The 12,858-nt window shown below is 37.9% G+C and overlaps 1 protein-coding gene across 1 annotated transcript in view; it reads left to right on the forward strand.

Moving 5' to 3' along the window:
* Window positions 1-3,498: 3,498 nt before the first annotated feature.
* Window positions 3,499-12,858, forward strand: part of arhgef33.S (Rho guanine nucleotide exchange factor 33 S homeolog) — a 49,050-nt gene continuing 39,690 nt past the window's right edge. Inside the window, exon 1 of the mRNA XM_041564382.1 lies at window positions 3,499-4,270. Within this exon, the coding sequence (XP_041420316.1) occupies window positions 4,204-4,270 (67 nt within the window). The 5' untranslated portion in view covers window positions 3,499-4,203. The remainder of the gene's footprint in view (window positions 4,271-12,858) is intronic.

Genomic DNA, 12,858 nt, shown 5'->3' on the forward strand with positions numbered 1-12,858 from the left:
AATACAAAGTTCACAAAAGGGGTTGTCACTACATAACAAAGAAACAATAGCCACGACCAGAAAAATAAATATAAATCAAAATTCAAATTCGGTATATATATATATATATATATGTATATATATATATCATCCTTGAAAAAGGTCCTAATGTGGACCGAAACGTCGTTTTGATACCAAGACAACAATAAAGAATATTACGTTTTAAAAAAAATGGAGTGCTGGTCCATTGGCAATATATATATATATATATATATATATGTGTATATATAGTGTCTATTGTCCATCTCTGGTATTATAATTTCCAATATATATTCAAATTCAAATAAAGGCCAGATTTCATTTGGCTTTACAAATACTTAGTGAAAATACTTGGTCAAAACACTTATGCCTTTGTGGTCATACAACTCCTTGAGCCTTGCAATATCCTCATATTTAAAGGGGTGGTTCATATATATATATATATATATATATATCCACTATTTTGGATTCGGCCGAACCCCCAAATCCTTCGTGAAAGATTCGGCCAAATACCAAATCCTAATTTGCATATGCAAAATTAGGGGTGGAAAGGGAAAATATTTTTTTACTTCCTTGTTTTGTATCAAAAAGTCACGTGATTTCCCTCCTCAGCCCTAATTTGCATATGCAAATTAGGATTCGGATTCAGTTCGGCTGGGCAGAAGGATTCGGCAGAATCCGAATCCTGCTGAAAAAGGCTGAATCCTGGCCGAATCCCAAACCGAATCCTGGATTTGGTGCATCCCTATTATTTATTTTCAATACTTATTAAATTATTTATAATCTTTTGACTCTTTCCAGCTTTCAAATGGGGGTCACTCACCACAGCAGCCATAATACTTGTGAGGCTCCAATTTTATTGTTGTTCCTACTTTTTGTTGCTTAATTTCCAATGCAGTCCCCATACAGGTATGAGATCTGTTACCCAGAATGCTCAGGACCTGGGGTTCTCCAGATAACGAATCTTTCCATAAGGGGGTTATTTATCAAAGTCAGAATTTATCTCAATGTTTTCTGCTACAAACTCCGATCAAATCTGCTCAGGTTTTTTATGCTTATTTATTATTACATTCCCAAAAATTTGCTTTGCAGTAAAAAATTAGATTTTCACGATTTTTTCGGATTTTTCCATCTGATTTTCACAATTTTTTCTGAATTTTCAACCGAAAGCTCCGAAAACTTCGGGGTATTGCACGAAACCCAACACACATCAAAAAATCATTGGGACGTCTCCCATTGACTTATATGCAACCTCGACAGGTCTGATATGCTGGATTTTCAGATTCTGACTTTTCCATCCTCAGGGTTTAATAAATTCTGAAAAATTTGTGATTTTTTACAAGTTTGATTTTATAAAAAAAATCATTAGTTTTTAGTAACATTTTGTAAATAACCCCCTTAGTATACTAAAAATTATTAAAACATTAATTAAACCCAATTGGATTATTTAACCTCCAATTAGGATTAATTATATTTTAGTTTGGATCAAGTACAGGGTACTGTTTTATTATCATAGAGAAAAAAAATCGATTTTAAATATTATGAATTATTTGGATAAAATAAAGTCTATACAAGACGGCCTTCCCATAATTCGAAGCTTTCTGGATAATGGGTTCCCAGATGACAGATCCTATACCTGTACTATTCATATTCCAGTATCTTATTAAAACCACTGCCTGGTTGATGGGGTAATTAAGATCCTAGCAATCGTATAACTGCTGAAATATTAAACTTGAGAGCTGCTGAACAGAAAGCTTAGTGACAGAGAAACCACAATATATAAAAAATGAAGACCAACTACAGATTGTCTCAGGGTATAGTTTTCTTTAAAGGAGAAGGAAAGCTACCGAGGCAGTTCATTGCCAACAGATTAGCCACAATAGCATAAGCTAGAATGCTATATTTATTCTGTAGAATGTTTTACCAGCATTAAATAGCATAAATTGCTTTGCCGGCAGTAAATAGCATTAAATAGCTCTAGAAGCTCTCTCTCTTTGTTTAGGATAGCAGCTGCCATATTAGCTTGGTGTGGCAGGGGAGGAGGGAAAAGGAATGTTTCTCATACTATGATGGGCCTATTTATCACATACCAGGGATCATGGATCAGTTTCAATACATTAAAATACTTGAAGAGGTCATGTTGCCTTATGCTGAAGAAGAAGTGCCCTTGAAATTGTGGGTTATGCGGTGCAGATTTGGGCTCCAGCCCTTAAGAGAGATATAAATGAGCTGGAGAGAGTGCAGAGACTAAGTGCAACTAAACTAGTTAGAGGGATGGAAGACTTAAATTATGAGGGGAGACTGTCAAGGTTGGGGTTGTTTTCTCTGGAAAAAAGGTGCTTGCGAGGGGACATGATTACACTTTACAAGTACATTAGAGGACATTATAGACAAATAGCAGAGGACCTTTTTACCCATAAAGAGGATCACCGTACCAGAGGCCACCCCTTTAGACTAGAAGAAAAGAACTTTCATTTGAAGCAACGTAGGTGGTTCTTCACAGTCAGGACAGTGAGGTTGTGATGGATGAGTCTGTTAATGCTTCTTGGACAAGCATAATATCAAAGGCTATTGTGATACTAAAATCTATACTTAGTGTATGAGTATATGTAGTTTATGTGAGTGTATGGAGGGGTCAGTGTGTGTATGTATGGATGCTGGGTTTCATTTGGAGGGGTTGAACTTGATGGACTTTGGTCTTTATTCAACCCAATCTAACTATGTAACTAACTATTTTTCAACAAAATAACAGCTCCAAACACACCAGTAAACGAGTAACATCTTGGTTCCAGACCAACAAGATTGATGTTATGGAGTGACCAGCACAATGCAATAGATAACTTGTGGGGTGTTTCGCAGGCAAATCCAAAAAATGCAGAAGAATTGTGGAATGTAACAGGTGCCAGTTGGTGGATTCCATGCAACACAGATGTGCAGCAGTTTTTAGAAACACTGATTATACAACTAAATATTAGTTCAGCAAAATCTTGAGAATTTTCAGTTTATAGAGTGAATATTTGAGTTTGTAAAGCAGACTAACATTCCCTTTTCTTCACTTTCTGTAAAGGAATAACACAAATGTGATACATTTTTCTTCATGTTTTGATTTGGAATAGAATGTGCAGTGTTTCCAATGCATTTGTGTGAATGGAAATAAAAGCTGTTACACTGTAAGGATTAGAGATGCACCGAATCCACTATTTTGAATTCGGCCGAACCCCCGAATCCTTCTCAAAAGATTTGGCCGAATAGCGACCCGAATCCGAATTTGCATATGTAAATTAGGGGTGGGAGAGGAAAAACATTTTTTATTTCCTTGTTTTCGTGACAAAAAGTCATGCAAATTAGGATTAGGGCAGAAGGATTCGGCCAAATCCGAATCCTGCTGAAAAGGGCCGAATCCCGAACCGAATCCTGGATTCGGTGCATCCCTAGTAAGGATTTTGAGCTTCATTCACTTTTTTAAACACTGCTATTATTCTGAACACATCTGTAAGTTACCCAGCTTGCATTGGGCTGGTGTGCTTGGCCCACAAGAATGTTGATATTACTGTGGAGGCTGGAGTGCTGATAAGATGGCATGCAGGGCAGAAGAAGCGTCTCATTGGCGACTGGTGAGGGCATAGGTGTGGTGCAGTGCAGCAATAAACAGCGAGGAGGTGGAGGCATTCTTTTACCCATGCATGCCTCTTTTTTAGGATCTCTTCAGTGTTCTGCTAAGATGATTTGCCACCTCTATAACACATTATAACTATGATTCCACAGCATGTGTACTGGCAGGCACGCACATTTATCTGCTTACATGTGTTCTTTCTATGGATTCATCTTTAGCTGGCTTAAATTATACTGCAGAACAGAGGCATTCAAGAGGATCTATGCTCTTGCTGCTGGACAAACTAGTGATATCATTTGTTGCAATGTGATCTGTGCTCCATCGGAGAGAAAGAGAGAGGGTTAATGCTTTGGAATTAACTTTCCCAGGACTCGTGACTTCAGGGAGTAAAAAACAGAGCAGCCTTGCTCAGTGTCTGTGTTCTCTTGCATCCCGAAGTGAGCACACAGCTTGCTGAACGTGAAGGTTATGTAAGGAGGAGAGACTTCTGAAAAACCAATGAGTAGCAAGTGACAGTTTTAGCCCAGGAGCATTCAGCTGTAGGAGGGCTACAATCCTCCTGCTCTATTCACATGCACCTCCAGCTGAGACCGAGCTGTCCAAACCGACGCACCTTGAACCGTTCAGAAGTGATCTATGGTGAGTCTTTTATCTCTTTTCTTTCTTCTGTTGCTATTATATGTTGCACTGCTTTATTTCTCTATTCTGAAATCTTTCACTTGCTGGATTGTCAAAGTAAACTGCACTACTTAAAGGGGAACTATCGCGAAAATGAAATTTTAATATAAGCTTCATAATATTGAAATAAGAAACTTGCTAAATACAATCAATTAAAAATTCTGTACCATTTCAGAAATAATCAAGTTTATGTTCACTATTCCTCTCTCAACATCTGTTTCTCTTCATTCTGTCTTCATGCAGGAGTTGGGTGTCAGATATTCATTGACAGTTAGATACAATATATCTAGATGAATTAGGGCTCACTCAAACAAAATCTAGCAAAATAACTGCCATTTGCACAAATCCTGCATGTAGAGAGACATGGCGATTTTAATAGAGATAGTGAAGATAAACTTGAATATTTCAGAAATAATGCAGAATATTTCATTGATTGTATTTAGAAAGTTTTTTTATTTCAGTTATGATCATGAATACTATTTCTTATTCATGTGCTCTGGGGATTTATAGTTGATTTATGGCTCTGATGTGATACAGAGTTCTCTTCATGACTATATAAGCAATTCCTACAAATGCATAGAGTTTATAGATCCTATGTAGTTTTGATATTGACTTTTTGTGCTCGAATCAATATAGATTCTACAATAAAAGCAATCGAAAGCTTTACACTGACAGATGATTTATTAACTGAACTTGGTACTTTGGCAGCAAAAACAATAACTAAATGAATGTTAATTAGGCTATTATTTACTATTTATTGAATGATTTAGACCAGGGGTCCCCAACCTTTTTTACCCGTGAGCCACATTGAAATGTAAAAAGAGTTGGGGAACAACACAAGCATGAAAAATGTTCATGTTCTTGTTGGTGCCAAATAAGGCTGTGATTGGCTTTTTGGTAGCCCCATGTGAACTGGTAGCCTACAGGAGGGTCTGTTTGGCAGTACACCTGGTTTTTATGCAATTAAAACTTTGCTTCCAAGTTGGGAATTCAAAAATAAGCACCTACTTTGAGGCCACTGGGAGCAACATCCAAGGGGTTGGTGAGTAACTTGTTGCTCGCAAGCTACTGGTTGGGGATCACTGATTTAGACCAACCAAACCAAGTAGGAAGCCACACATTGTCCCAGTCCCAAATAGGCCAGAAGGGAAGTATGGTGGGTTTCCTGTCTCTTGTTTTTATTATATTGCTATTATATTTTGCACTGCTTTATTTCTTCTGAATCTGAAATCTTTAACTGGTTTGATTTTCAAAGTAAACTTAACTAAATGACAAATCGGGATTTCAATTAAAATATTATGTTCAAGAATACTATTCCTTATTCATGTGCTCTGGGTATTTAAAGTTTAAAGTATTTAAAGTGGACTGAGGATTTATGAGCTTTCTTGTATAAGCAACACCTACATTTGCAATTGCAAAGGATTTATAGATCCTTTAGATCTATAGTTTAGTTTAGATGTCATAAATGAGTCTGGTTGTGCTTAAATCAATATAGAGTCTACAATACGACATCCCATCCAAAGTTTTACTCTGACAGACGATTTATTAACTATCTGGGAACTTTGATTTGCAGCTAAATAATAACAATTACTGTAAGTTAAAGGGGTTGATCACATCCAAACACTTTTTTCAGTTCAGCTGGTTTCAGATAGTTCACCAGAAATAAAGACTTTTTCCAATTACTTTTTATTTTCTATTTCATTTTTTCAATATGAAGTTTCATTTTTCACCTTTCATTTGTTACCTAAAGCAGCTGACAAAGCATTTAAAAAACGTATTGCTTGTAAAATGGATTTTGTGTGCGGGGACTTCACTACAGGGTAATGATACAGGCTTATAGTAAACAAAAATGTCAAGTAAGTAAAAAAGATAAAGGGATACTGTCATGGGAAAACCTTTTTGTGTTTCAAAATGCATCAGTTAATAGTGCTGCTCCAGCAGACTTCTGCACTGAAATCTGTTCAAAAGACCAAATGGATTTTTTTTATATTTTTAAAATCTGACATGGGGCTAGACATTTGTCAGTTTACCAGGTGCCCCCAGTCATGTGATAAACTTTAGCCACTCTTTACTGCTGCACTGCAAATTGGATTGGTCTCATCCTCCTCCCTTCCCTCCCCCCCCAGCAGCCCATCAGCAGAACAATGGGAGGGTAACCTGATAACATCTCCCTGATACATAAAAAAACAACACTCAATAGTAAAAATCCAAGTACCACTGGAACTCCTTCAGTTACACTGAGTAGGAGAAACAATAGCCTGTCAGAAAGCAGTTCCATAGTGCAACGCTGGCTCTTTCTGAAAGCACATGACCAGGCAAAATGACCTGAGATGGCTGCCTACACACCAATATTACAGCTAAAGAAAAACACTTGTTAGGTTAGGAATGAAATTTTACATGGTAGAGTGAATTATTTTTATTTCTAAAGTGTAATTTAGAAATAAAAACGACACCATAAAAAGCATGACAGAATCCCTTTAAGCAAGCTATTTTTCCAAAGTGGGGGTAGGTATATTCTATGCAAAAGAATGTTACACAATGTGATCTACAACCGTGTTGTCTGTTTCCATGTAGCCTGCCAGTTATTTGACAACCCATATATCTGGGGCCGGACTGTATTCAAATTATGTAATCTAGAGAAATTTATAGAACCCTTTGCCAGAAAGGGGGCATAAAAACTCCATCAAAGACCATATTTGGCCTGTGAGTGTTCAATTGAACAACCCTGATCCATATGATTAGCCAGTAGATGTGGGAATGAATGTATTCAAGTACAAATAAATTTAGTATGGAATTAACATTTGTGCCAACTAAGGTAAATCCTTTCTCTTATGGTCTCATCTAGTATAAAGATGTTTTTCAAAAATCCATGGATTTTAACACATCAATAGATAACATGCAGTCTTTGTTTGGAAACATTTACAAGTGCTGAGATGTGTTTTTTTATAGAGAAAATTCATGCATAATTGATGCATAGAAGTCTTTAAACCACGGAGCACTAGACCAGGTCGGACGTTAAAATGTTTCAATTTATTAAAGATTCAGCGTTGTAAATGAACATACAGCAACAGTGCATCAAACAAAGCCCATGCTTTACGCGTTTCGTGGCTTCAACGCCACTTCCTCAGAAGCATAGGATCCCAGTGTTCTCCCCACCCTTAAATAGTGCAGAACCCAAAAGTAAATTAACATAAATTACAACCTTTAACCCTGCAAAAACACCCAGGTTAAAAACATTGTAGAGAACCCAATCGGTAAAAGATTTATAGCACTACTTCAAAGTATAGCGTAACTGAAAGCCACTCAGAACAAATGAGCGCTACAGCCAAGGGGAACTTAACTAACTTCTGTAATGAGCATGCAACCAGCTTCAATAGGCACAGGGGATGCACGCAACTCTTAGGGGCTGATTTATCAAAATGTGAGATTAGAATTTAGCACAGAAAAACTCACCCATGTTCTATTCATTCCTATGGGATTTTTTAGAATCCTGTATTTATCAATGGAGTTCACCATTTGATAAATATACTTTTAAAAATCCCATAGGAATGAATAGAAAGTGAGTTTTATTGGAGTGAGTTCCATATTATACATCTTTTTATTCAGCAAGCAGCTCTCCAGTTTGTGGTTTCAGCAATCTGGTTGCTCGAGTCCAAATTCCCCTAGCAACCATGCATTGATTTGAATAAGAGACTGGAATATGAATAGGAGAGGGCTAAATAGAAAGATGAGTAATAAAAATTAGCAATAACATTACATTTGTAGGCCTACAGAGCATTTGTTTTTAGATGATGTCAGTGACCCCCGTTTGAAATCTGGAAAGAGTCAGAAGAAGAAAAAAAAACTGACAACCAATTGAAAAGTTGCTTAGAATTGGTCATTCTGTAACATACTAAAAGTTAACATATGAGCCAAGATGAGCCACCCCTTTAAAGGACATGTTAACCCCCCAGCCAAAAATCTTATCTGTAAAAAGCCCCACTGTGATCTTTAAATACCTGCCTCTGCGGTCACTGAGAAGTTAATAGAGCGGCTGCTCCGTTCCCTTGATCTGTCTGCATATCGGCAGCTGGCTCGCTCCCTCTCCCCCCTCCCTTCAGAATTCTCCTTGCCGTTTGGCGTGGGGAGCATGCGCCCTTCTCTGCTTCAGTACAGCTGAAGCTTGCGTTATCAAGTTTTTGTGCAGAAGGGACTATGCGCACATGCGCATTTAGAAGAGGAAGCCAGAAGCGATGACGCCGGGCAGGGAAAATGGCCGCCGGGTGAAACGTTTAATGCAGTTACACACAAAGCGACGGTGCAGGACGTAGGATCCGAATGGGGGTGCGAAAATGATGCGGTTGGGGTCAGGGTAAGGTGCTCTATGCACACAGACTGGCACCACAAAAATAATTTACATGTCCTTTAAAGAACCTGTTTTGGTCGGTCCGAAACCCTAAAAGCCAGGCATCTAGACATCCACAAGGCCTAGTAGGGGGGGTTAATTTAGCCCCCCAAGTGGGTTTCTCCTTTAAGGAGACGGATTGGAAGGTGACCGCGAGTATAAAGGTGGCCATAAACGGAGAGATCTCTCCCCGATAGGCCCTAGGGCCCAACGATCGGATCCTAACGAATAGTAATGGGCGGTCAGATCGCGGGACCGCATCAACAAATAGATGCGGCCACTATCCGGCGGGATTTTTCGTCCCATCCGATCGAGATCTGGCAGACTTTCGGCCAGATCTAGATCGCGGAAGCCCGTCGGGGGATCCCATACACGGGCCAATAAGCTGCCGACACGGTCTATTGGCAGCTTTTATCGGCCCGTGTATGGCCACTAACTCGGGTGACTGGACCGCCTTTGGGCCTGCAAAGCCACGGACTTTGGAGTTTGGCGCGCACCGCAACCTTGACTGAACTCGAAGGCAGCCTGCTGTAGCTTACAACATACTTACCATACAATTTACTTGCTTCAGTGTGTTACTTAGCAAATTGTGCCTTGGCCTGTACCTTTCATCGCCTTATTGGTAAGTGAAAGAGGAAACCAATCTGAATGACGCAGTTAAAATTTGGCTGCTATATCACAAGAACAGATTGGAGAGCATAATAACACTTCAGGACATAGTATAACAAATATTAAGAGAATTACTTAATCTCACAACCCCCTTATTCCAGGCACAACAGGTAGTAAGGATATTGGATTAAGCATGCTATCTAATAAAGCGGAGACACTAATGTCCTGAGTTTGCGGCTCCAAATATGTGCCGACATTGTTAACCTGCAAGTAATTTTTACTAAAGCTGGAAACCGTGAGTTAGGAGAGTTGGAGGCCTATATCCACACTATACTATCTTAAAGGAGAAGGAAAGTCGTTTAGCACTTGGGGGTGCCAAATGTTAGGCACCCTTCTTCCGGGTTCTTCTTTCTTCAAATTTCCCGGGGCAGACTCATGCGCAGTAGAATGAAAAAGCTGACTTTTTAGTTAAAATTCGACTTTTCACTCTAATGCGCATGTGCAATAAAAAGATATAGAATTCGCAATGTGCACAGAACCCGTAGCTCACAGGATACGCAGCAATCCAGATATAACAGGGATTACAATAGGATCCTGTACGTATAAGATCGCAAGGAAATACAAGATTTTGCTAACGTATCAGGCTTTCAAATTAAAGTGGACCTGTCACCCAGACATAAAAAGCTGTATAATGAAAGTCCTTTTCAAATTAAACATGAAATCCAAATTCTTTTTTTATTAAAGCATTCATAGCTGTTGTAAACTCATTTAAAAATCTCAGCTGTCAATCAAATATTTTCTGCCCCTCCTCTATGCCTAGGCATAGAGGCGGGGCAAGCAATTACTTTCACTTTCCATTCAGCACTTCCTACATGTCACTGCTCTCCCCACATCCCCCCAGTTCTCTTAGCCATTTAATTGTGAAGCCAGGGCATGGGGATGGACATCAGGTCCCCCATTCTGGTGCACAAACAAGATTCTGAGATGATGCAAGGCTTGTCTTAATAACAGTGTGGACAAAATGGTTCCTGCCTGCTGGATATAATTATGAGTTCCCTGACTGATGTAAAGAAGATTCAAATAATTTATACAATGTAATTTAAAGTGTATTTTGCTTAACTAACATGATAAAAAAGGATTTGGAATATTTTTTTTTGGTGACGGGTCCCCTTTAACAACAATAAATCGGAAGCCCTAAATTTAACACTCAATAGAGTAGACCATCCCAGAAACTCCTAGAACTAAATTTTGAATTTCAATGGGCCAAGAAGGGACTTAAATACCTAGGGGTAAGGATCCCTCCTAAAACCAAACAAATATCGGATATTAACTAAACACCCCTATTAGCCTCTTTAAGCAAAGACATCCAACGATGGCACATGATGCTAATATCATGGTTGGGACAAATATGTTCTGGTTCTGTCACAATGAACTTACTCCCCAAACTCATATATATATATATATATAGCTCTGCCTGTGCCTCCACCAAAAAAAGACCTTGAGAAACTACAGCAACAAATGTTAGATTTCATATGGCAACACAAGAGTCATAGAATAAATAAACAGATATGCTATCAACCTACCACATGAGGGGGCTTAGCCTTTCCACACTTGGAAAGCTATAGGAAAGCAGCCACACTAGCCCAAATAGTCAAGTGGCACTCACTGTGAATCTGTGTTTGTTACACTTGAGAAAGGGCATTGACAGCCCGAAACATATTGTGTTCAGCAGCTTAAATAAATATTAACCACAAGCAGTTAATCTGCTTTGAGTGCTCTCCTCCTTTTCACTGAAAGTTTGCCAATTTGAAGATGTCAATAGCCTTCCTGACATTCAAGTTTTTTTCAGAGAAAAAACTAGATTCATCGATTCGAGTTTTCGGGGCTGTAATATTCGTATTGTATTGTAAATTAAAATTAATTCTGGTATATTATCTCATAAAATCCCCTCCAAAAAGTTTCCTACCACTAATGTCAACAATTTGTCAACCTTTCACTCAACTGTAGATTTTCCTACTTTTTGTCCCGTATCACACTGATAATTTTTGTGTTGTACTTTACATTCAAAAGAACAACATACCCCTTTGTTTTACATGAGCACAATGAAACAGCTTAGCTTCAGCCTGGATTGTAAAAAAACAACATAAACCACCAATTTTAACATTAAAAAGGATATTTTTATCATAAGTATAAAAGCTTGTATTGAACTTGCTTAAGTCCACTCCTTAACAATTGATATAACTGCCCGTGGTGCTGAAATGAGTGATTGAACATTATTTAGCTCTTCAACAGCTAAAATGAATTTACTGACTGGGCTATTTATGATGGGCTATTTCCTTTCCTTAACATTAAATCAGATTCTATATTTCCTTTACATTTTGTTCCTGACTTAGTGCTACTGTAAAGAATTGACATGTCCCTGCATAGGCACTTGTCACTAGATATGAAACTGGCACAGTGCCTGTAGTAACCATTGTTTGGCATTATAAATAAAAACTTTGGTAACTAGCAGCATTTGTAAATAGAACAACATACTTCGCTGAACGTCTCCTGAATAACACAGATACATTTTTATTGAATCCAATTTCCAGCTTTGCAGTTAATAAGATCAATTACACAGATGGCTTAGAACACTTGCATCTTTAATAGTGTCATGCTTAAAACTAATTAGTAATACTTCCAACAAAACCAGGTCAGGGGGTCCATTTTAGTAAAAATAAATGTCATGGAGTACTGCCAAATAAAAGCAATTATCCTAGACAGATCTTAGGGACATTTCAGGAATTAAATGCCATCTAGTCAAAACAATTTTCAGTCTAGAGTTAGAAAATTATTTTAAAGGCCAGAAAAGCAATTCACAGCCAAAAAAAAAACTGTTTATTACCAGTATCCTAAGTTGGCACAATAAAGACCTTTTTTTCTGTTTTCATTTAAGTAGTATCACAGTTTAGGGTCATCAGGCTGCACCGAAGCAACACCAGCGCCATAATTACTTAAATGGCAAAAGTGCAAAAAATGCAGCCATGTTGCATTTGAAAAAATTTTTAATTTGACTGTAATAAAATAAGTATAAAGAGAAAGAATATAATAGAATCAAAATGCTGAAGTGTTTAGATGCATTTAGGGTTAAACTACACAGGAGATTTTAGATGTTGTGGGATGTGCCAGATTGAAAAATCGAATCCTATTACATCTGAGGATCTCTTGAAGTCTTTTCAAAATTTTAGGAAAAATATCAATTCTGAGGGATGGAGAGACCCGCAGTATCGGTTCATCCACCTTGGTTATGGATTATTATTCCAGAACTCTACTGGTCCTCAAAAGATTTCTTTTTGAAGTGTAAAGAGCAGAATGTGGATTTTTTTCACTATATCTGGTCGTGTCCATCTATTAAAGAGCTTTGGGAGAGTGTCACCTGTTTTATTAAAAAGTCAATTCATTTGGATATTATATTGAATGTGCATTTTGCACTATTAGATATGAAAGACTCGTTTCTGTTGGTAAATAAAATTTCTTCAGCTAATTTTCCAGTTGAAATTTTTGCTGGTTAGTTATG

The sequence above is a fragment of the Xenopus laevis genome, chromosome 5S (genome assembly GCF_017654675.1).
Source record: "Xenopus laevis strain J_2021 chromosome 5S, Xenopus_laevis_v10.1, whole genome shotgun sequence".
Taxonomy (NCBI): Eukaryota; Metazoa; Chordata; class Amphibia; order Anura; family Pipidae; genus Xenopus; species Xenopus laevis.